The following is a 21,704-nucleotide window of genomic DNA, read 5'->3' on the forward strand; positions in this document are numbered from 1 at the left end:
TTCAGTACAGTTTGCTATTAAAACCATGTGATAAGAATTATTAAGTTGGTAAAAAGTTAAAAATTATACATTTACTATATCTTCATGTTGTGGCCTTACACAATAAGATTTGCAAAGAAAAAATCTAAGAATTTTAAGAAGTAGGTAGTCTTCTTATATTGTTTGGAAGATAATCTGGCACAGTTTGAATTTTCATTCCGGTAATTAATTTGATATATTTTTACGATTTTACGCACTATATTTAGAATTATTTAAGTACTTAGTTTGGTATATTTTTACGTTGCTACCACACGGTTTTACTTTGTGTAGCGAGCATCTTTCATCCATGTTTGAGTAAAAATTAATTTCAGAAAGTCGTCAATAAATAATCAATCATGTTAATCAAATAGCATCACTTGCTATAAGTTGAAGCAACTGACTTTGTCATTCATCCCCATTTAGTCCATTCAATTTCCTATTGTGTTTAATAAACATATTGCAAATAGCAGCCAAAAGTGACAGAAACAAATATAATGACTTGATGTTTCATCAATCAAGTTGCAACAAATTCCGCCTAATTCAACTAACATTAAAATAGGATTTTCCCCGACTATCCCAAGGCAGTTTGTGTTGTTCGCTTTCATTTCGTGACGTTTTTGCGTTGTTTCTTTTCTCTCTGCGTGTGATTACAATTAATTATGTAAAGTGTGACCTAATCCAACAAAACAACAGAGAAAAAGAAGGACCCGTCATATTCATGAGCTTTGAGGGTTGGGTCAATGGCGACGCTGACTTAACCTTTTCGGATGGCTTATAAACGTGCTAAAAATAAACAATTTGCGTCGTTTTTTAGCTGCCTTTTTTTGTTATTTCCTTTTCTCTTCTGGCATATACATATATTTAGACAGAGACTCGTGACACTTGACGTGTAAATATTTTATATAATTTGCGTCCTCAGGGAAGTTAAGGGCGCCTTTGATTTGGGTTGACAATTAGTGGAAGGCTTCGACTTTTTGCCCTATTGACCCAGACCTGCCAGGCAGGCAGCCTTTTTCCGGGATGGAACGTGATTAAGCCGGAGCACAGGACGAAGCTCATTAATATGCATTCAAACGATAATGGCGTGGCTTCGTCAAATCCTGTTTACTTTGCGACTTAAGCAGAGACGCCGTTAAGCTCTGTTTAAAGGCATTCTCGCAAAGCGATAATATCTATTATCATTGTGCTTGAACTCGAATTAGCTGTGGCCAGAATGTCGCCAAAGTGGCTTTAACCACAAAAGCTGTGACGACTGAAAGCTAGTCACCCGCATCGCTTGGCCAAAGTCATTTGAAGTGCCAGCACTCAAATGAGTCAACAGTTGACATTTACGCAGGTTGTTCGAGTTTTTGTGAACTATTGCGAGTATCTCTTTTTTCCTCTGGCGAAATTTAGCTCGTTTGGCTTCCAAAGTGCACGACAGCGAAGCGACAGCGACAGTTTGGCTAGACTCCAAAGGGGGTAAAGAGAGAGCGAACGTGCAGCATGCAGCAAGTCGAGCAGGATTTATTGTGTTTGTTGTACAGAATTAAATAAAAATTGAATTATGTTTATATCCGCCAGTTGCTGTTATTGTTGGCGCTATAATAACGCGCATTGTGCGCCGCGTTGCGCTGCGCTCTCTTCTTGTCTGACTTCCCGATGACACCATGTCGGTCTCTGTCTGCGGATTGTCCTCCTTCTTCCATCCGTCGTCTGTCGTCGGTCCTTGCTGTCGCCTTACTTCGAGTGTTTTTCATTTTGCATAATAAATTGCATTTTCCATGCCAGCAAGTCGAGACCTCCCGCCCTTCCCGCTGCTCCACAAAAAAAAAAAAAAGGAAAAACGAATAAGGAAAAAGAGTGTTGTAAGGATATGCAGTGGGAAATGCGTCGCAGTCAGCGCGCTGGTTTGTATTTACCACGTGCTCCCATCCATTCCACTGTTTGCTCTTTTTACGGGCATCTGTTGGTTGCTGTTTTGCATTAATCTCATTTCATTGCCCTCGTCCAAGGCGTCGCTGGCGCTGACGTTGCCGTTGCCCTAAAAGGCTTTACATCTGGGCACGATATAACCGGAACATAAACGTAAACTTCATCTCCTGGCCTGCATCTTCTTCTCCTCATCGCAATCTGCTCCTGTTTGTGCCTTACGTCAACGTCACCTCATCGTCTACAGCTGTTTCCGCTTGCACGCGCTAAATCAATTTGCTCTTTAAGCTCCGCCAGCTTCTGCTCTCGACGACCTTGCGGTGCGCACCTTTTTAGCCTTTGCCAAAGATGCAAAAGACCTCTGCTCCAACTTCCACTCACACTCACACTCCTGCTTCTGCTCCTCTTCCTTGTTCGTTTGCTTCTCACATCCGTTCGTTCGTCACTCACTTTTAGCGTGAGTGGTGCATGCTGCTGTTAAATGATTTTCATGAGTTTAACGAAGTGGCTGAACACGGGGCTCAACCTCTTCGACACCTCCATAACAACTGCAGCAATCAACGCCAGGCCACGCCAAAAAAATCTACTGTGCGACTACGAGATACTCTTGACAACTTTGCTTGAAAAGATATTCAAACTTTCGCTAAACTTCTCAAAAACTAATGTTAATATTCATGCATTATTTGGTGCTTAATTGGATTGTTCATGAATGAATGAACGAACAAAAATTATGATATATGGTAAAGTGAAGGAACTTTTTTTGGTTCCTTAGTTCGTTCTTGTTCAGTTGTTCACTTTTGATCCTTTGTTTTTTCTGAATATTTGTTATAAAAATAAGAGTTATCTTAAAACAAAGCAAAGCGACCAAATAAATATGATGGAAAACGAATTCGAACAATGAACAATCTTGGTAAAAACAAATCGAACGAACGATCTAGTTCACTGATTAAATATTAAGAAACTATCTTATTCAGAAAATTAACCGATGTTGTGATTCAATTCGATCGTTGAATAACGTCATGGTGTAAACTAAAATATTCTCGCATTTAATATTGTCTTGTCGCAAAAAATTCAAGCTTGGCTACTTGCTAGACAACATTGTAGAGTGTAAAATTAATTAACTTCTTAGAGGAATAACAAAGCGAAACATTAACATAGTCGAGACGCATGTCAAATACTGGTTAAAGCTAATTATATGTTAAAGAAAACTTTTTTAAAACACATTTCTCTATATAGTTGTATGAAGAAGACTTTCCTTCATAAATATATTAATATTTTATATACTATGTATTATATTATTTAAATTTTGAGTTAAATAACTATCTACACAAAACGCAGTTTATTTGTTTTCTTATAGAAAGACCCACTTTCTTAGAGATTTATTCTTTACAAAACAAATTTTAACCACTTTCTTTTTGTTTTTATATATTAACTATGAGGAACTTTATTATTAGATTCAATAATTTGAGTTTCAAACTCATATTATTCTTGAAGCAGACCATAACTTAATAAATTAAGCTGTTTAGTATTCAAGAGCGACGAAAAATTGTGATAAGTTCTGCATTACCAAACAATCATAGTTAGAACTAAGTAGTTTTTCTGCTTGGAATACATAATTAACTGAAATGTTATCTATTATTAAGGAATGTTACTTAAAGAGGACATTCGTTGACAAGTGCAAATAGTTGATGGGGTATTTTGAACGCATAAACGATGCTTATGTGGGGTATTATTCAGGGTGTTAAAGTAAGGGCGTCGTTTCTTCATTCATGTCGTTGATTTCGAGTCCTCTTTGATGATGCGCACATAAAAAAAACTCGCCAACAACAAACAACGCAATGTGGCAAAAGTCCCCTCAAATCCCAGTTTTTGCTGTTTACAATTCTTACGCTGCTTTTTTTTGTGCTTGCGCTATTTATTTCTTTTTGTTTTTTGCCTATTTTTGTGTGGCTGGCACAATAGATTTTTGAGTGTTGGCACTTTGTTTTACAATTTTATTGCGCAAATGTTCGAGCAAAAAGCAGCAGCATCAGCTTCAGTCCCAGCAACAACAACAAAAACCCATTGCCATAAAAAGCGAGAAGGATTCTCCAAGCTCATGATGTTTTCTCTCTCTCCCTCGGTTTCCCTCCTAAATTTCCCACTCACTCGTTTTTTGCTGTGCGTGTTGACTGCGGCGCGTGCCGAAATTGGTTAAACGTGAGTGGCGCACTCTTGGCGCGTTTAGGCCAAAATGGGCGAACGTTATTGCCGTTAATCATGACCTGCCTTTTAGTTTCTGCTTTAATCAGGCAAATGGCCAGCAGGCAAAGTCGAACACGAACACATACACACACATCGTTCGCTCGTTCGTTAGTGGCTTAAATTTAGTTTTGCTTGGCCAGCTATAATTCTGCAAGCAGCAAGCAAAAATATAAACTCAAAACTCAAACAAAGCCTGTCAGCGACAACAACAAGTTGCAGAACAAAAGACTGACGCTGGGTCCATTGTGGCAGTGAGTATGAATACACGAGTATGAGTGTGAGTGTGAGTGCGAGTATGAGTACCCACAAGCTGCACTCATACCCAACTGGCAAACAAACAAGCTAGCTGGCAGACAAACAAGCGTAGAAATCTGCATGCTAGCCGACGGTTGACAAATGGCGCTCTGCCACTGCTGCTGCCTCCTCATATTGCCCCCGCTGGCCACCGCCTCCCCTCTATCCACTCTCCTCTCCTTTTATATGCGCCTTGTCTTGTCGCAGCGCTAACACATGTTTGTGTCAGTCTGCCATGCATCAGGGGCAGACGACACGATGCGACGCTGCGCTGCTCATAAAACTAAATTTTTAAACAATCTGCGTTTGGCAATCTTAGAGGAAGCGCAGTCGACGTCGCTGCTGCGCAACTTTATTGAAATGTTTGGCAGTTTTTCGTGTCGTGCTCAATTTGTGTCACACACACATACACACACAAGCCCGACTATTACATAGCTTTGCAATTTTGATTTTTGCAATTTTGCCATTGCATAGTTTTTGGGGCTGAACGTTGCCATTGCCGTTGCCTTTGCCACTGCTGCAGTTGCATGTAAAACAAAGTTTTTGATTACAGCACCAATTTTGTGCCACATGCGACAAGCACACAAACACACACGCACACTCTCCTGAATATTGGAAATTCATTGATTTCTGATTGAAATTTAATTGAATCATAATTCAAAATTTGACCAAAAATCGAAAAAAGCGAGAAGAGATATCGTGTGAAATTGAAAGTAAGGTCGAGCATTGAAGCATGAAAATGAATAGCAAATGGACGACGATGATCAAAACGATGCCAAAATCGATGATAAATAAAAGCTGTTAGAAGCAATAATCCAGAGCGTAACGGCCAAAAACAAGTCGTTTGTAAAAATCTCAAGACGTTTTTTGAGTGGGAAGGCGTGTTTCCATCCAAGAGACCGACCGACCAACAAAAAACATAAGATAAACAAATAGCCATCAGCTCGATACACATTTGCACATAATAGTTATTGAGCCACAGGCAATTGAGTGTGTGTTTGTGTGTGTGTGTGCGAATGTGAATGTGAATGGCAGCCGAATCTTTTGCGATTCGATTTAGTAAGTAAATCAAAAGTATGTTGGGGCGTTAGCAGCCGATTAAACAATATGAAATGTTATCTATTGTGCAAAAGGAAAACAGCTTTTAAGAGTGTTCAGTGTAGCGAGTATAACAAAGCACAAACATATGTGTTTGTTTATCTTATGTAATGTCAAAGCAAACAGCGCAGGTTAATGGCATTTGCTATGTATCTTTTATTATATTTATTGAGATTGAGGAGCATTTATTTGTATTTATGTTCATATTTACTTAATGCAGCAGTTAGACAAGTCTTAAGAGAGACATTTAGAAAATAAATTGAAATACTAATGGAATCCATTGCTATATAGACAATTGAACAAATAAAGTGCTTAGAATGTATTCAACAAAGGTTTTTTTTATTTAGTTTAATAACTTTTACCAAATAAATAAATAATAATAATAAGGAAAATAAGTTAAAATACACATACATAATCTCTCGCTATTTAATTTTAAATCTATTGAAGTCTAAGTCTAATACATTAAATTAGCTGTACTAATCAGGATATTTATTCCAAGTCAAAGTCTTGTGAAAACTGCAATTAAAAGGCAAACTTTAGTTTATGCTTTTTTCGAAACTCCACATCTCTTAATTGCTTTAGTTTTTCCGACAATAAAGCAAACAGCAGCAAGCATCATAAAACTATTAATTGATCAAGTTATCTGTGAATCAATTAATGGAATCACAACAAACTTTTTGCCATACAACCACATAATCCATATTAGTTTCTTCGCCTGGCTCTTAATTGGTTTGTGAAAGATAGATTCTCAGTTTGTTTGGCTTGCATTAATTCAAAGCATTTCTGGTGAATTCCATTTGTGTTTCGAGTCTGTCAGATGGAAAACCACAAAACAATTTCACTCTCTCGAAGCACAAAACGTTGACAGTGTGGCAGCTAAATTAACGGTGGCTATGATAAGAAACTGGACCACAATTATGCAAAGTTGGCAGAAACAACGGAAAGCAAACGGCAAATGGCATTTAATTTAGTGCGCTTCAATGGGCATCATTTGTGAACATCATGGAGATTTCCAAATAGAAATCCGAGGCAAGCCAAAAGCGAGCTCAACTTAGTTCTTCTTACTCTCCCTTGCAAGCACACAAAAAACAACAGTTCATCAGCAGAAATAGTTGAATAGTTTTTCGAGCACACAGCAAATGAAACAAAATGAAACTGAAATCGAAGCGATGCGATGCGATGCGACGGCAAATGGACAAACAAAAGTTGGCATCAGCTGCCAAATGGACAGGAATTTAGAAATTAAAGCAAAACAATGTGCAAAGATTAACAACAGATACCAGAAACACACACAGTCTGCACACACACACTCATATAGTAACATTCATTCTCGAACGCGACACAAACAATGTATAAAATTCGCTATTTTACGACGCTGGCAGCTTTAGTTTTCCTTTTCTTTATACCCTCGCGGGATTATCGAGGTGGAGCGTGATGAGAATCTTTGTTTTGCTTGTAATAATATTCGGAAAAATGTGTGTTCTCTTAATTAAAATGGTGGCGCATAATTAAATTGAAAAAAATGCTAATGAAAATGGGTGCAAACTTTATACTCTGTATAAATTCAGTACGAAAAAGTTTGACTCACTTCTTTATGTAGTGAAAATCACAAAGAAGTGTGTATTGTCATTTACCATAGTTATTTTAAAGGTTGTTATATATAATAGATTGTAAGATATATTATGGTAAAAACGAAAGAGAGCTTGGCGATACATAAGTTTACTAAAGTCTTGTAGTAATAAATTAATCCAACTATAAAATAAGCATAGGAAATAATAAGTATACGTAAAAGAAAATTTCCAGCAAAATGAAATGAAAACAAAATTGACCTAAGTCAACTAGTTCGACTCAGCAATCAAAGTATTCAATTTTAAAATAAAAAAAACAATAAAGACAAGTTTCTTATAGGGTATCCATTAGTTCATCAGTCTCGATTGTCGTTTCTTTTGTTTGCTTCTATTGGACGAACAGAGGAATAAAATGTGCGACAAAACGTGAAACAAACGCTGATGGCGACGACGATGATGACCATGGCAATACCGAGGAAATTGTCGGCGACGTCGGCAACGATTACAACGACAACAACAAAGAGCAAACATGAAATCTAAGGATGTGTGTGTAGAGAGTGTATGGTATGTGAGTGTTGTGTTACATTAACGGAATTGAACGCCATGTTGTCGGATGCGAGGAAATGTTCGTTTCAACGAAATTGTTGCAAATATGTTTTCATATTTTAGCATTTCTCAGATTTTAGTTGTAGCTTTCGCTTTTGTAACGCTTTTTTGTGTTGCAACATTTGTGTGTGCAGAGTTTAGCATAAGATCAAAAAGTTGAAAGGGCACAAAGAGAGAGAGAGGGAGAGCGAATACTATACGTGTAGCTACTCAAAGTAAATTAATCATGATCACGCGAAAGGCATATTAGCTTTTTTATGTTTTGGGTATTTCTTAAATAGAATTCGATTGGCATTTACAATTAGTCAAGCAGTAAAGGTCGAGTTCAGGTTGAACTGGCAGCTTTAATAATTTATTGTAAACAATATAAAATGTGACTAAAGAAGAAAGCTCTTTATTGACTATCAACTTCTGTTACTTAATTTAAAACTGTATTTTCTTTTTTAATAAATGAGATAAAATAATATGTGGTTTTTAAAAGTTTGCTATAATTTTGTTATATTTGTATTTTCTTTTATTTATATTATAATATTTGTATATTATATTTATTTGAATAAGCATACTCGCTAATAGATAACTTTTATATTTTTAAACAGGGATGAGAAATTGTAAAGGAAATTTAACATATTTTTTTCTTTAATTAAATTAAATTTCTAATTTTTGTTGTTTTTTATTAAATTAATAAAATGAAAATGAATTACGAAATGTAGCATACTTCTTAGCTTATCGGTACTCAAAAAACATGAATGATAACTTTAGGCTTTAAATAAAGAATCGTATAAAAACGAACCAAAAATATTTGTATGCCAAACTGTAATTTTTGATAATCAATGATGTAATCTATAAGCGCCCATAAATTGTGACTTGTTGGCAATTTAAGCTGTGCAAAAAGCCAAGTGCTTAAGCAGCATTTACAATCAAAATCCTCAAGTCAATTCACATTGAGTGCGTAACTTGATGCTTAGTCGATTGCTCGATATCATTGTCCGCACCATGGTTACAGCTGTTTGTGTGTTGTTGCTGTTGCCGTTGATTACCACAACTCCTGGGCACAACTATGCATACATATTGTGCAGTTACGTGTGGCAAGTCCAGAGAGAGAATCTCTCTGGTAACACTTAACAGCGACAACAACTTGAACTGCCTCGCACTTTGCACAAACACACCCAGAGAGAGAGAGAGAGAGAGAGACTGCTGCACTATTCATTTGCAGGCCATACACCTACATCTACATTTAAATGTGTGTGTTTATGTTTAAGTGTGTGTGTGTGCGTCTGTGTGTTTGTTTGTTTAATAAGTGGGGGGCGGTGGTAAATGGGCATGAGGCGTGTTGCGTAAATGAATGAGCCCAGTCGAGCAGCGCCACAGCAAAGCAGAGACTGAGCCTGAGTTGGACGCGTGGCAGCGAGTGCACTCACAGTGAGTGCGAGTGTGAGTGAGAGTATGAGTGTGCCCGCCTGAATGTTAAGTGTACTCGCCATGCATGCGTATGAGTAACGGTTACCGATGCGAGGCGAAGCGATGCCGGCCAGCAAGCGGAGTGTTGTAAAGGGAAGCCATAGAAGGGACTAGAGAGAAGTAGGAGCAGAGGGAGTAGAAGAGGTGGAAACTGTAGTGGCATTGCGGCACACGCGACTCTGGACAGCATCAAGTGCACGCTCTATGTGTGTGTGGTGTTCAAGTATTTGATGTATTGCAAAATACGTATACGCAACCGCAGCCGCAATTACAATGTCAGCTTCCCTTCAAGAGGAAGTGGAACTAATGTTTCTCTCCCTCTCTCTCTTTGTACTTATGTCTGTTTTGTTGTAATTTAATAATGCAAACATGTGCGCCGCTGTTGTCTTTGTTTTATTACATTAATAAACATTAAATTGGCATATTGTTTGCATATGTGACCTACACACAGAGAGACGACACAGACGCAGGCACAACTATGCCGTGTCCTCTCTCTTTGCCTTTCTTTCGGTATTGAATTGCCGTAAGTGGCCATTTATTTGCATATTTGCGTTGAGCGACGCGACGCGGCGCCAAGCCGAGCCGAGCCGCGCTTTGCCAAGTGCCACTTCAACCTTGCCAGCATCTCGTCCCTTGCCACTGGCGTTTGCTGCCGCTGTCGCTGCTGCCGTTGTTTTATTGTTATTATTTTGCCACACATTTCGATGGGCTTTGTTGTTACGGCCACTTTCTGTCATTCTGTGCAATTTATGAGTTTATCGAGCATCGCGCACTAGACAAAACTCTCACTTCAATTGTGCAATTAGATTGTGTTGTGTATGTTGTGTGTGCCTCTAATTGGCACTTCTCTTATGGATTGCATTTAATGTTGTATCAGTAGTTGGTTCATTGTTGTTATTATTTTTGTATTTAATTGTTAATTGTGTATGCAGTTGGAATGCTGGAGGAGGAGTTGTCAACGACTTAATTGCAGCTCAATTTGCATAAACTTTGCGTGACAGCTTCCCAAGCAACTACTTAATGGACGACATGCGCCTAATTAACGTAGTTTACCCATGGAAGAATCCTCTACTTTGCTCTCCCCACTCTTCGTGTTGTTGTTTAGTTTGTTTTGCGTGTGTGTGTTGGATGTGTGGGTGTGTGAGTACGCTGGTTTATGGCATTCGTACGCTGCGTCTGTTTGCCTTAAGATAACATTGGGGTAGAGCGTGCAAGAGCCGAGAGGTGCACAGTGCGTATGCTTAACTTTATTAGTGCAAAATATCTATGGGCGGATGCAGCGAATAAGCGCATTAAACGAGTACCCGTAGTGAATGGGTATTTGCATGGATTGCGGTGCCGTGTTGTTGTTGTTGTCAACGTAATGCTCTTAATTTATGGACTCCCTGATTATGCGACAGCCAATGCTTTACTCTTTGCTTAGGCAGATAAGCAAGGATGGAAGCTACAACTCATGGGTATCATTAAAGTATCATTCCTTGATTTATTAACATTGTGTATGCTCTATTTACATTTTCGTTTATATAAATTGTGTTGAACTAACATAAAAAACTTCTACAAAAAGAAAAATGTTTTCAACTTTATTCTGAGGAATTCTATATTTAGTAAGTCTTATGAGAAATTAAGTAAACAACTGGTTCTATTTAATTATATCTTATACGGTTAACAAACTCAATTGATATTTAAAGTGCGCATTAGAGATGGGTCATTTAAAATTATGCAGAACTTGTATAATATTTTTGAATTATAAAACGTATGACAAACAGGTTTAAAAATGATATTGAAAAATTTAAAATAACATTTCTATTGTGCCAAATAATACTTGTTTGATCAATTGACGTAGTAAGATGTGATTTTTGGGATTGCTGCCAAAAAATACGTCACAAAATTCTATATCTAAACCAAGAAAAATTAACTTTTCGTTCTTATTTACAATTAGTTAGTTAATCATATTTTCATTTTGGGAATTTAATAATAAATCATTCTTAATAGCTTTATGATATTCAAAGACTTTCTGTATTAAAGGACAGTTACTTTGAATTCTAAGCCCTTCATTATAATCCCAAACTTTCAAGCAATCCCTTCTTATAAAAATGCTTTGCTTCAAAAGACTTTCCGTTCTTTTTTTTTCAAATTTTAATTTCGTTAATTAATGACCCGTTGTAGAGTTTATTTTGTAAATCTACTTTGTGCGCCGCGCACAAAAGTCAGAAGCCAGAAGTTTACCTGCCATTATGAGTATTAATTAAACGGCACTGTCAATAACAGTTGGTTAGCATGAATAATTGCAGCGCAACTCACTTAAATTGCCCATTCATACATTCATGCTGAGCATAAAAAGGGGAAAGCAAATGGGGAGAAGGGAATTCAAATATAAAAGAAACATTAAAGAATCGTTTGCTCCCGCTCGCCTTTCCCCTTTCCTCTCTCCTCACTTGCCGCGTTCTTTGTGTGCGCGCCAACTGGAATTCTTTTTGGCACTTTGGCAAAAGTTCTTAATCAAAACAACTTAATGATTATATTTTTTGCTTTCACCCGCTCTGTCTAATGCCCACGAACGTTCTGCTCTCTCTTTCATTCATTGCAGGAAACGCAGCTGTCTGGTCCAATACTGAGGCAATTTTAACAACTCTCCGCAGCACACAAATCCTTGGACTCCGGCGCCAGGCGAACTCGCGAGCGCGAATAATTGAATCATAAAAGACAGACGAAGACGACAAGGAAGAAGGACGACGAAGCGAGCAAGCAAATCGTAGCCAACTTCGGTGGCAGGAAATGTTAACAAAGCCAAGCAAATAATTGTTGTAGGAGCCAAAAGGAAGCGGGAACGGGAACGAGGAAAGCGGAAAGTAGAAAGGGAGCAGACAGGAAGGAGGTAGGAGCTGAGAAATGACAGCCGCGCTGCTTTAATTAAAGCTGCTGCGCGGAGGAGGCGCGTGGAGCTGGCAAAGAACAACAACAATACCAAGAAAAGAAAGAAAAAAGAAACCGAAACGCATAAAAAGGAAAAAGGAAATTGAAACGCAATGTGGCTGATGCCGCTCTGGACTGTGGACAACAGAACAAAGTGGACGAAATTGCTTTTGGAACTGAACGAGCAGCGTTTACCGGACAGCGGCGCGCGGCAGACCGTGGGACATACATCATTTTGATTACATTCTACCTTTTTTTAACGACTGACACGCAACTCAAAAATTAGCCAAGCAACCAAAAAAAAACAAACAACAAGCCCCCAAAACGAGATCAAGTTAGAAGAGTTGTAGTGCGAACGATTCCCTGCGGAATTTCACGCATGAAATAACAGAAGGAGGCAGCGCACTCAGTTTTTGCATGCTGCTGCTGCTGGAAGAAGGAGAAGGAGCCAACGCCCATCAACAGCTACACATGAACACTCCGCTGTGACAGGACGAGAGCACACGAGGAGGAGCAGACACCGGCACAATTTCGTCAACTGCAGCAAGCGAGCAGTGTCAGCTTCAGGCCATCAACGCAGCACCTCATCTCACCAGTTCATCCCTCCACTACAATTGCTAGACCAGCAGCTGCTACAGTTACAGTTGCAGTTGCTCTCGTCATCTGCTGTTGTCACTGGGCGAGCGCGGGCGAAGAGTTAATACCATAAGCATACTAACTAACCCCCCTCAACAGCAATCATCATCCTGAAAACCCAAACCCAAAATCCCTATACTGTCACCAGCAACTCGCTACCAACTAACAAACAGCAGGAGCGCCGCATCCGCAACCGGAGACGGAGCCACAGACAGAGTCAGAGCCATAGAAGCATATCCCAATGAATCTGCTGTGCTGTTGTTGTTGCAGTAATATGGCACCGAACCAACGCGTCACACGCAAATGGGAACTGTTTGCCGGACGCAATAAATTCTACTGCGATGGATTGCTAATGTCCGCACCGCACACGGGTGTCTTCTACTTGACGTGCATCCTGATTACTGGCACCAGTGCCCTCTTCTTTGCCTTCGAGTGAGTATTGCAGCCACACACACACTACACACACTAACACACAATCTGCTACAGTTTCGTGTTGTGTTTGGTCGAGTTTTCTCTGTCTGTCTGTCTCTGCTTCTCATTTGGCCTCAGTGCGGTTGCATTGTTTGCAAAATGAATACGTTGCTAATTAAGCATTTGCAGCATAGCTTACCAGCCACGCCCCCATTTGAACTGTAACGCCCTTATGGTCTACTCGGTTTCCAATTACGCCCACATTAATGGTCACTCACCAGACGACTACGACGTCGACGACGAGTCAACGTATCCAATGGCATGTAATTATTGCTGCTACTCCTGCTCCTGCTGATTTTGCTGTGCAACGTAGCGTATGCGTAATGCTTGGCCAAGCAAAGGATGTGCTTTCCGTTCGTTCGTTCGCTCATTCCCTGCCCGAACTTTGCATGTTTTTCGGCTTGGTTTCTCTGTGGTTTATTCTTATCCTTTTAAGCTGCCAAGCCACGAGATGGATAGATTCCGAAAATAGTTGCAGCTTTTGATTTGTCAATTTATCGCTTGACTTTAAATGGTCAGGGCCAGAGATTGTCGAGACATTTGAGATGCTTGAGCTTGAGCAGCAACAGGCGCAACGAATTGACAGCATGTCGCAAATCTTTGACTCTTGACAACCAATTGGCCTTGTTGACTTTTCTTATTTCAAATAAAATTGCATTTTCGATCGAATTTTAAATTACGAACGTGTGTTAATTAACTTACTCAATGTTTGATTTATTATGCTAATGAAACAAAGAGATTGTGAGTGTTAGTTGCTTTGCCTGGCCTTCAGAAGATATTATTCGCATCCAGCTTCAGCTTGAACTTAATTAGTCTGCAAAGCGACTAATTTAATTTGTATGACTAATTTAATGAGAAGTTGCCATGGCAAACAACGACCATTTAACTTAATCCTAAGCTTTAATCTCCACACACAGAGTTAAATCTAATTAAAATTCTATGGCATGCAATAGAAAATGAATTTTAATTAAGGAAATAATTTGCACACAATTTTATTTGGGCACAAAAAATGAAATATCTTTGCGGCGAATGTGGGCGTTAACGAATTTCTAGTCTCGTTACTAAGCAAACAAATAAAATGCAAATACCACAAATGTTTAACTTTCGATTGCAATGTATATGCTGTTCAACCTGGCGTATACGCAATGGGCATTGGCAAATAACGTACACGTCACGTAGCACAAATACAAATAGAGCAAAAGCCGTTAGCAAAACGTTCACATCTGCTAACAACTATATACGTATATGTATTTATTTAGGTGTGTGTGAGTGAGTATGTGTAAAGGATGCATAATGATGCGTTTTCTTTTTTTTTTTTGTGTACGACCTGTTCGTACGATTAGAAAAAATTATGCTCAACATTTTCTGCACGAATCGTTTTCAACACGCCGCCAACAAAATTGCATGTGTGGCTCACATACAAACTTGAAAATAAAGCGAAAAATAAAAGGAATTGCAATTCTCGACTCGTTTTTGTTGTTGTTCGTGCTCGTGTTGTTGCTTCTCCTGCCTGTTGTTATTCTGGTTGCCGCCTTAAACTTGCTATCCAAATTTATGCGCTGCCGAAAAGCCAGCTCGACGTCTACGGTAACTGCAATGTCGGCTGCACGACACCATTTCCACCATACCACGTGCCTATTAAAACTACTCTTCTAAAGGGGCATTTTCGTTTGTTGCAAATCAACTTTAAAGTTTTCAATTGAAGTGTTGTGTCCATAGCATTTTTAATAACTGATGTTTTTATTAAATGCAAACAAATTACCATATTTATTATTCAAATTAAAAGTAGGTTTTGCTTCTGTTGGCACGTGTTTGCAGGAATGATATAAAGAATTTCCTATTAAGAAATAATCCTTCTGTATTTAATATAAAAGTGTAATATATAATATATTATGTTATAGAACCACCAAAGTTCTTTATATTTTTCTAACATATGTTATATGTTGCTCGATTGGTTCTAATTTTAATTTTTCATAATGAGAACAGTCGTTTATACTTTCAAGAACAATTCGCCCTGAAAGTAGGAAATTTCAGAAATTAATCGTTGTCTTGAAATTCTAGGCAGAAACGGTATTGGTTTTAAAATTGTTGTTCTAGAACTAATAGTACTGTTTTCAGCTGAATCTACTTCTACATTTTTATTTGCAATGCTTCTTTAGTATTGAATTAAATATTAAATTTGTGCAATATATCTTGGGTCGCTTTAAAAGTCTTTTAGTTTTAAAAATAATACAAATATTCATGCATTTTGAGCTAGTGCGTTGAAAGTCTTTTAATTCAAAAATAATAATATGTTATTAATAATAATATATTAATATTCATGCATTTTTGTTAAATTCTAAGTTTCTTAGAAATGTTCTTGTAAGGTCAACTTTAAATGCAACAATCGACTGCAACTAAATACAGTTTACATATTTGCTAGTATGATGTCTATAATAAAATTACAGGTTAACTACTTGTCGATCACTTGCAAAAGTCACGTGCTCGCTTGTTTTGCTGGGAATCTATTTTCATTGCTTGCCTTATATTAGCGCATAGTGAGGCAGAGGTAAGCAGGGCAGTCAAGGCGAGCCGAGTCAGGTGAGGCAGCAAAAAGAGGGCGGAAACCTATGGGCATTTCAATATCTCCTATGCTTTTAAGTGCAGATGCAGTTGCAGTTGCAGTTGGGAGAGGTGGGCACACATACGAAGGCAGCTTCCGTTTTGCAGCGCCAGAACTGCGCCGTGGGCTATGGCCAAATTGTATTCCGTTGTCTCGCGCTCGCTTGCGCGCTGTGGCAAATGCAAATCGCTAAAAAGGTAGCAGACATACACACACACACAGTGGCAATGCACTGGCTTCCTTTTCATGTGGCATTGTCAGCGATTTGCCAGCTGAATGCGAGGAAAACATTTTTTGAATGCTTTTTCCTCCATTTGAAAAGAGATGAAGCAAGAGAGGGAGACGGAAAGGCGAAAGCATTGTCATGACAAATGTATTTAACTATTTTCGCTTTCGTTTAGTTTGTGTTTTCCTTTTCTGCATTCAACTGGCCCCAAAATGCAGCTGGCAATTCAAAGCTGAGCTCTAGGGCTTGTCACACATTATTTTCATTATACTCAGGTCGTCCCTTGTGTCCTGTCAACGCGCAACTGTGCATGTCCTGGTTGTGAATATGCTTCCACCGCCGCTTCACCGCACTGCTGCTGCTTCTGCTTTTCTGCTATTCACAAATCGTTTGGCACGCACATCGCAACACATTACAACAGATAGAGCGAGAGAGTCAGAAGGGGCCGAAGGGGAGAGTTAACAATGCTGGCCAGCTTCATTGTACCCGATTACCCAATGTAGACCTGGGCCAATCCCCGATCTCAATCCCCAATCCTCAATTCCGTTGGGTGCTTACACACATGCTGCGTGCCGCAGCATTCTACTTTTGTTTGGCGCCTGGTCGACGCTCAATGCAATTCCCTTGTTGCACATTTGTGCGGCCGAACGCATTTTTTGGGGCATTGCCAAAAGCTCCAGCCAACGCAAGGCAAACCAAACTTAACTAAACGAATCCATGTTACGAGAGTCATGTCCTTTAAGTGGCAATACCACTTTAACTCGAAGTCTTTTATGCCTTAAATGCTGTCACCTCTCAAATAGTTCTTATCCATTTGCCACTCTTCAACGAAATTGCTTTTGCCATGCCAAAGTGAAGTGAAGTACGTGACGAAAATTTACTCCTTAAGGCAAATAATGTTCAAATGAAGTTCATCCATTACAATTTAAAATGTGATAAAATAAAATAATTAAGTGAGTTAGGAAGAGAAGTTAACTTAATTCCAAATTTATTCATTTGAGACTTTCATTACCAATTGTTCAAACCTTTCCTGTAAATTTATAAATGCCTCGTTAATAATCATTAAATAAATTAGATTAATTTGTACATGCATTTTATTGTATGTTATTTTGTATAATAATAATAATAATATCTAATACTTAGATTTATAGGAATTTTAAGAAACTTTCAGCCTTGAGGGCCAATGACAACATAACTTATTGTACTGCTGAATAACACTCATAAAAATGCAACAACAGAAAACTGTCGCATTTATTATTAAAATATTATTAATGTAGAGCAGCTTTGTGACCAATTTTGCATTTTTGTGGTTACACAATAAATGTAAATTTCAAATTTTAATCGAAAATAATTGCATTACTAAAATATATGCAAAATTCAACAAGTGCCAGTGGTTAACCAAATGAATAATTGTTTTTGTTTATTCATATAATAAAGGAATGTGTCAAACTAGGAATTTGTCAAAAGTTTGAAATGCTCTCTTTAAACACGACTAGTCATAAAAAAAGTATTTGCTTATTAGGTTTTCTTTTCAACACCATTTGCAATTAACTTAGAGAAATAATAAAAACATTTTTAAATTTTCTGATTCATAGTAAAATCATTTGAACTATACATAACATAATGAATAACATATATGTATATACAAAAATACAAAGTAATTTGCTTAGAGTTCTCCGCAATATAATTCAATTATATTGATTAATGTTCTCCAAAGTCAATGACAATTTTGTTGACCTTATATTCGGGAAATATTTGACACGAAATTATTCATATACCAACTTGATAACTTTGTTGTATATTACAACTTGATATTATGCCTGACCCCAATATATTGCCTGCCGTATTTGTGTACTTTCATTTTCATTATTTCGTTCATTTTGCAGCTGCCCATTTTTGGCGACGCGCATTAATCCGGTGATTCCCATCGTTGGTGCCGTGCTGTACTTCTTCACGATGAGCTCCTTGCTGCGCACAACCTTCACGGATCCCGGCGTCATACCGCGTGCCTCCAATGATGAGGCTGCCTATATTGAAAAGCAAATTGGTGAGTCGACATGCAGCGTGTCCACTCTTTGAGAGTGGAAAGTGGAAAGTGCGCAAGGTCGTTTGCCTGTTGAATGGCATACAACAAACACAGACGCTGAGGAATAAATGAATATATCTGTATATATGTATAAAGTACATTTATATATATATATATATGTTATATATGTATTTGTTTTCACTTCATTAAGTTGGCGAGTGTCTGTGTCTGTGTGTGTGTGTTGTGGGCGCACATAAAAAGTAATGAGCATGGCCTGACATAGAAAGCTGTATGGAAATCATCAAAGGCGAACGCTGCGTTGCCTTTACCCTAATGAGTTGCTGCTGCCGCAGTTGTTGTTGCTGTTGCTACTGCTGCTGTTGGAAAATATTTAAAATGAGAAAACTTTTGCTCTTTCCCTTTACTTGCATGTCAACAACGACTTTGTCGGTGCGGCTGTCGTTGCTGTGTTGCCATTGCTGATGCTGCATTTCCGGCGCCAACGCCGCACATCCGGTTCCGTTTTGTACTCTGTACATGACTGCAGAAGTGCCAAACTCACTGAACAGCCCCACATACCGACCGCCACCGCGCACCAAGGAGGTCCTTGTCAAGGGGCAAACGGTCAAGCTGAAGTATTGCTTCACCTGCAAAATCTTTCGACCACCGCGCGCCTCACACTGCAGCCTCTGCGACAATTGCGTGGATCGCTTTGATCACCACTGTCCCTGGGTAAGTAATACCTTTCTATCTCTCTTTCTAACATTGTTTTAGCATTACATTTACCTCTCTCTCTCTCTCTCTCGCTCTTGCTTGCGCCCTGACATTGAGCTGCCAGAGCCGCAAATGTGGGCCACAGCAAAAAACAACTTTCGCCCTCCGGCCATGGCGCTCGCTAGCGCTGTTGCTGCTGTCGGTGACTTTAACCCAATTTCTGCAGCAACCGCTGAGGTTGCTAATTTTTTAGCAAAAATAATTTCCGAGCACGATGCTGCCGCTGCTGCTGCTGTTGCTGCACACTGCGACGCGTTTCGGGATGGCAAGCAAAAAGGCCACACGGCCACAGAGACAAACAAAAACCCACCCAGCAGATTCGCATTCACATTCAACCACGCGCCCCGTCGACAACTACCCAATTTTAGTTTTTTTCATTATACCCTTTAGCAATTAAAGGGCGCTAGGTGGGCAGTAAGCACTTGAAGCTATGCTTTGCCACAAGTGAAATAAATCAGTGTTAGTATGAAAGTAATACATTATAGGGTATTAACTAGTGCAGCTGCTCCGAGTGTTTACTTAGCTCAACCTGTGCTTGCCCCGCAAGCTTCTAAAAGACGCAACAAGATGTGGCAAGTTGCGGACCAAGCAAAACAAGCCAGTGCAACGAAAGCATACACACACAAACGCACACTTAAGTAGCCACACACTCATTGCATTATGAGAGTGTATATGTGTGTGTGTGTGTGTGTGGTGTATGTAGGGTATGCACAGACCTTAGTGGCATCAAGTGCAACGAGCTTTTGCAGGCAGCCTGCTCACACACTATCGATATCTTGATATCTTTACGAGATATCAATTTGGATTATTTATTATTGAGGATTATAATTTATTAAGCTAATAAATAACTAGTCAGAAAATAATTAGTTCATTTCATAGATTAGTTAACTGAAAGAGACTTCAGCAGTCAAGTGGATCTTTTTTAATTGCCTTTTCACATCGTTTTTGCTCTTACTGCAGCTTATTTATACTTTTTTTAACCGGAAGCAAGCTGCGCAAACAGAATGATAATGGCAATTAATTCCTACTTGACTAAAAAATAATCATAGAATATTTATAGTTGTTTTTTATCGGAAATTGTGGATAAATATTGTTTTTTTTTTCCAAACCCAACCACGTAATTATTTTTACACTTACTTTATCAACAAATATAATAAGAACAGCTTTCCAATCTGTTACAATATGAAAAAATCGTATATTGTATTTGATTTGCAAATATTACGTATACTTTTATTACTCAAATGACTACGAAAATATGACGTATACGTAGTTTATTATAGTGAACAAAAATAAATCACGTATATGTACGTATTTTATTGCACGCAACATAAATATATCACGCATACGTATTTTATTATATATGTACGATAAGAATGACTAAAGATATTTTTATCTCTGTTTCACATACCCAAATCTCTTTCCATAACTATTTAGTTGTATTTTGCGAGGTATGCCAGAAGTCAACCCATGTAAAAATAATGTTGAAATACAAGCTCTTATCAAATATTCAAGCGCATATTTGCCATGATGAGTGAAGTCCTTTGCATTCATTGCACTTCAAAGTGAATAAAATGCACTTCAGAGTAAAATTCAAATAATACGCAAAAATAACTCGAAAAAAACTAAATAAAGTTTTAAATGTTAATAAAGAAAAATGCCGGTTGATGTATTCGACAATGAAATGCTAACTGAGCAATCAAATTAAGTACTGTGAAATATTTCAAATGTTTAATTAACTTTAAGAGAATGTTAGAAATGTTAATTAACTTTCGTAGGCATTAGTCAAGGCGAAAACTAACAAATATTTATGGAAACTATGCAAGATGTCATACACAGAGTATTTCACAGTCGGTCAGCTTCGAATCAAAGCGCAGTACGAGCATTTTTACTTGTTGTCACCACTTTAGTAGACGCCACTCCCCGCAATTCGCGTCTGTCCCTTTGCCCGACTAAAGAGTGGGTTTTGAATTTTTCATTTGGCATAGCTTGGCGAAAGCATTTCGCGTAGAGAGCGCAGGGGAGAGAGCGACCCGCCGCGTCGGCTTGATTATGAGCTGCTGGAAACTGCTGTCAGCCTGAAGGTCGCCCCTCTTTCGCTTGCCTGCTGCCACCCACTGGCGCTCAGTTCGCTTAAAGCGCGCTCGCATCGTGGACTAAAATTGAGGCATTTTGTTGTCGTTGCCATCGTTGGTTGGTTGGTGCTGCACGGCGCGCAATTTCATTTTGGGGCGCCAATTATATGGCATGGCCCATTAGGACGTTGCCTGGTCCACAACAGGCCATGAAAGGGCAATTAACCTTATTGTGTACACGTAATGAGCATTATGCAGATTTTCGGAACAACCTTTTCATTGAAATTTTCTGTCGCCAACACAAAATGAAGAGAAAAAAACAAGAATGTAATAAATGTATCGTTTCATTTCTCGTTGCAGGTGGGAAATTGCGTGGGCAAGCGAAATTATCGGTTCTTTTATTTGTTTCTAGTCTCACTGGCATTTTTAGCCGTATTTATATTCTCGTGCTCTGTGACGCATTTAGTTTTATGTGAGTACACTTTCAAATTCGGTTGATGATCAAATTATCAATTATCGTCGTATTATCATTTATTGCAGTGATGAAAACCGAACAGGAGGTCTTCGAAGTAATAAAGAAGGCGCCATTTACTGTGATTGTTGTGTTCATTTGTTTCTTTTCGATCTGGTCGGTGATCGGGTTGGCTGGATTCCATACATACCTGACGACCAGCGACCAGACAACGAATGAGGATGTGAGTAAAGCTTTTAAATTTCAAATTTGGTCTGCTGTCTGTCCGTCCGTGTGTATTAATGTCGATTAATTCTTAAGTCTGGCAGCCAACTT

The 21,704-nt window shown here is 38.7% G+C and overlaps 1 protein-coding gene across 6 annotated transcripts in view; it reads left to right on the forward strand.

The window, feature by feature from the left end:
* The window catches only part of LOC117567855 (palmitoyltransferase app), a 63,912-nt gene that overhangs the window by 34,182 nt on the left and 8,026 nt on the right, over positions 1-21,704 (forward strand). For all 6 annotated transcript variants that reach the window (XM_034248111.2, XM_052004296.1, XM_034248110.2 and 3 more), the window contains 5 exons: positions 11,785-13,178; positions 17,932-18,092; positions 18,619-18,803; positions 21,278-21,389; positions 21,458-21,612. In XM_034248111.2, coding sequence (XP_034104002.1) covers positions 12,988-13,178; positions 17,932-18,092; positions 18,619-18,803; positions 21,278-21,389; positions 21,458-21,612 — 804 coding nt within the window. In that variant the 5' untranslated portion in view covers positions 11,785-12,987. The remainder of the gene's footprint in view (positions 1-11,784; positions 13,179-17,931; positions 18,093-18,618; positions 18,804-21,277; positions 21,390-21,457; positions 21,613-21,704) is intronic.

This window comes from Drosophila albomicans, chromosome 3 (assembly GCF_009650485.2).
Source record: "Drosophila albomicans strain 15112-1751.03 chromosome 3, ASM965048v2, whole genome shotgun sequence".
In the NCBI taxonomy this organism is placed as follows: domain Eukaryota; kingdom Metazoa; phylum Arthropoda; class Insecta; order Diptera; family Drosophilidae; genus Drosophila; species Drosophila albomicans.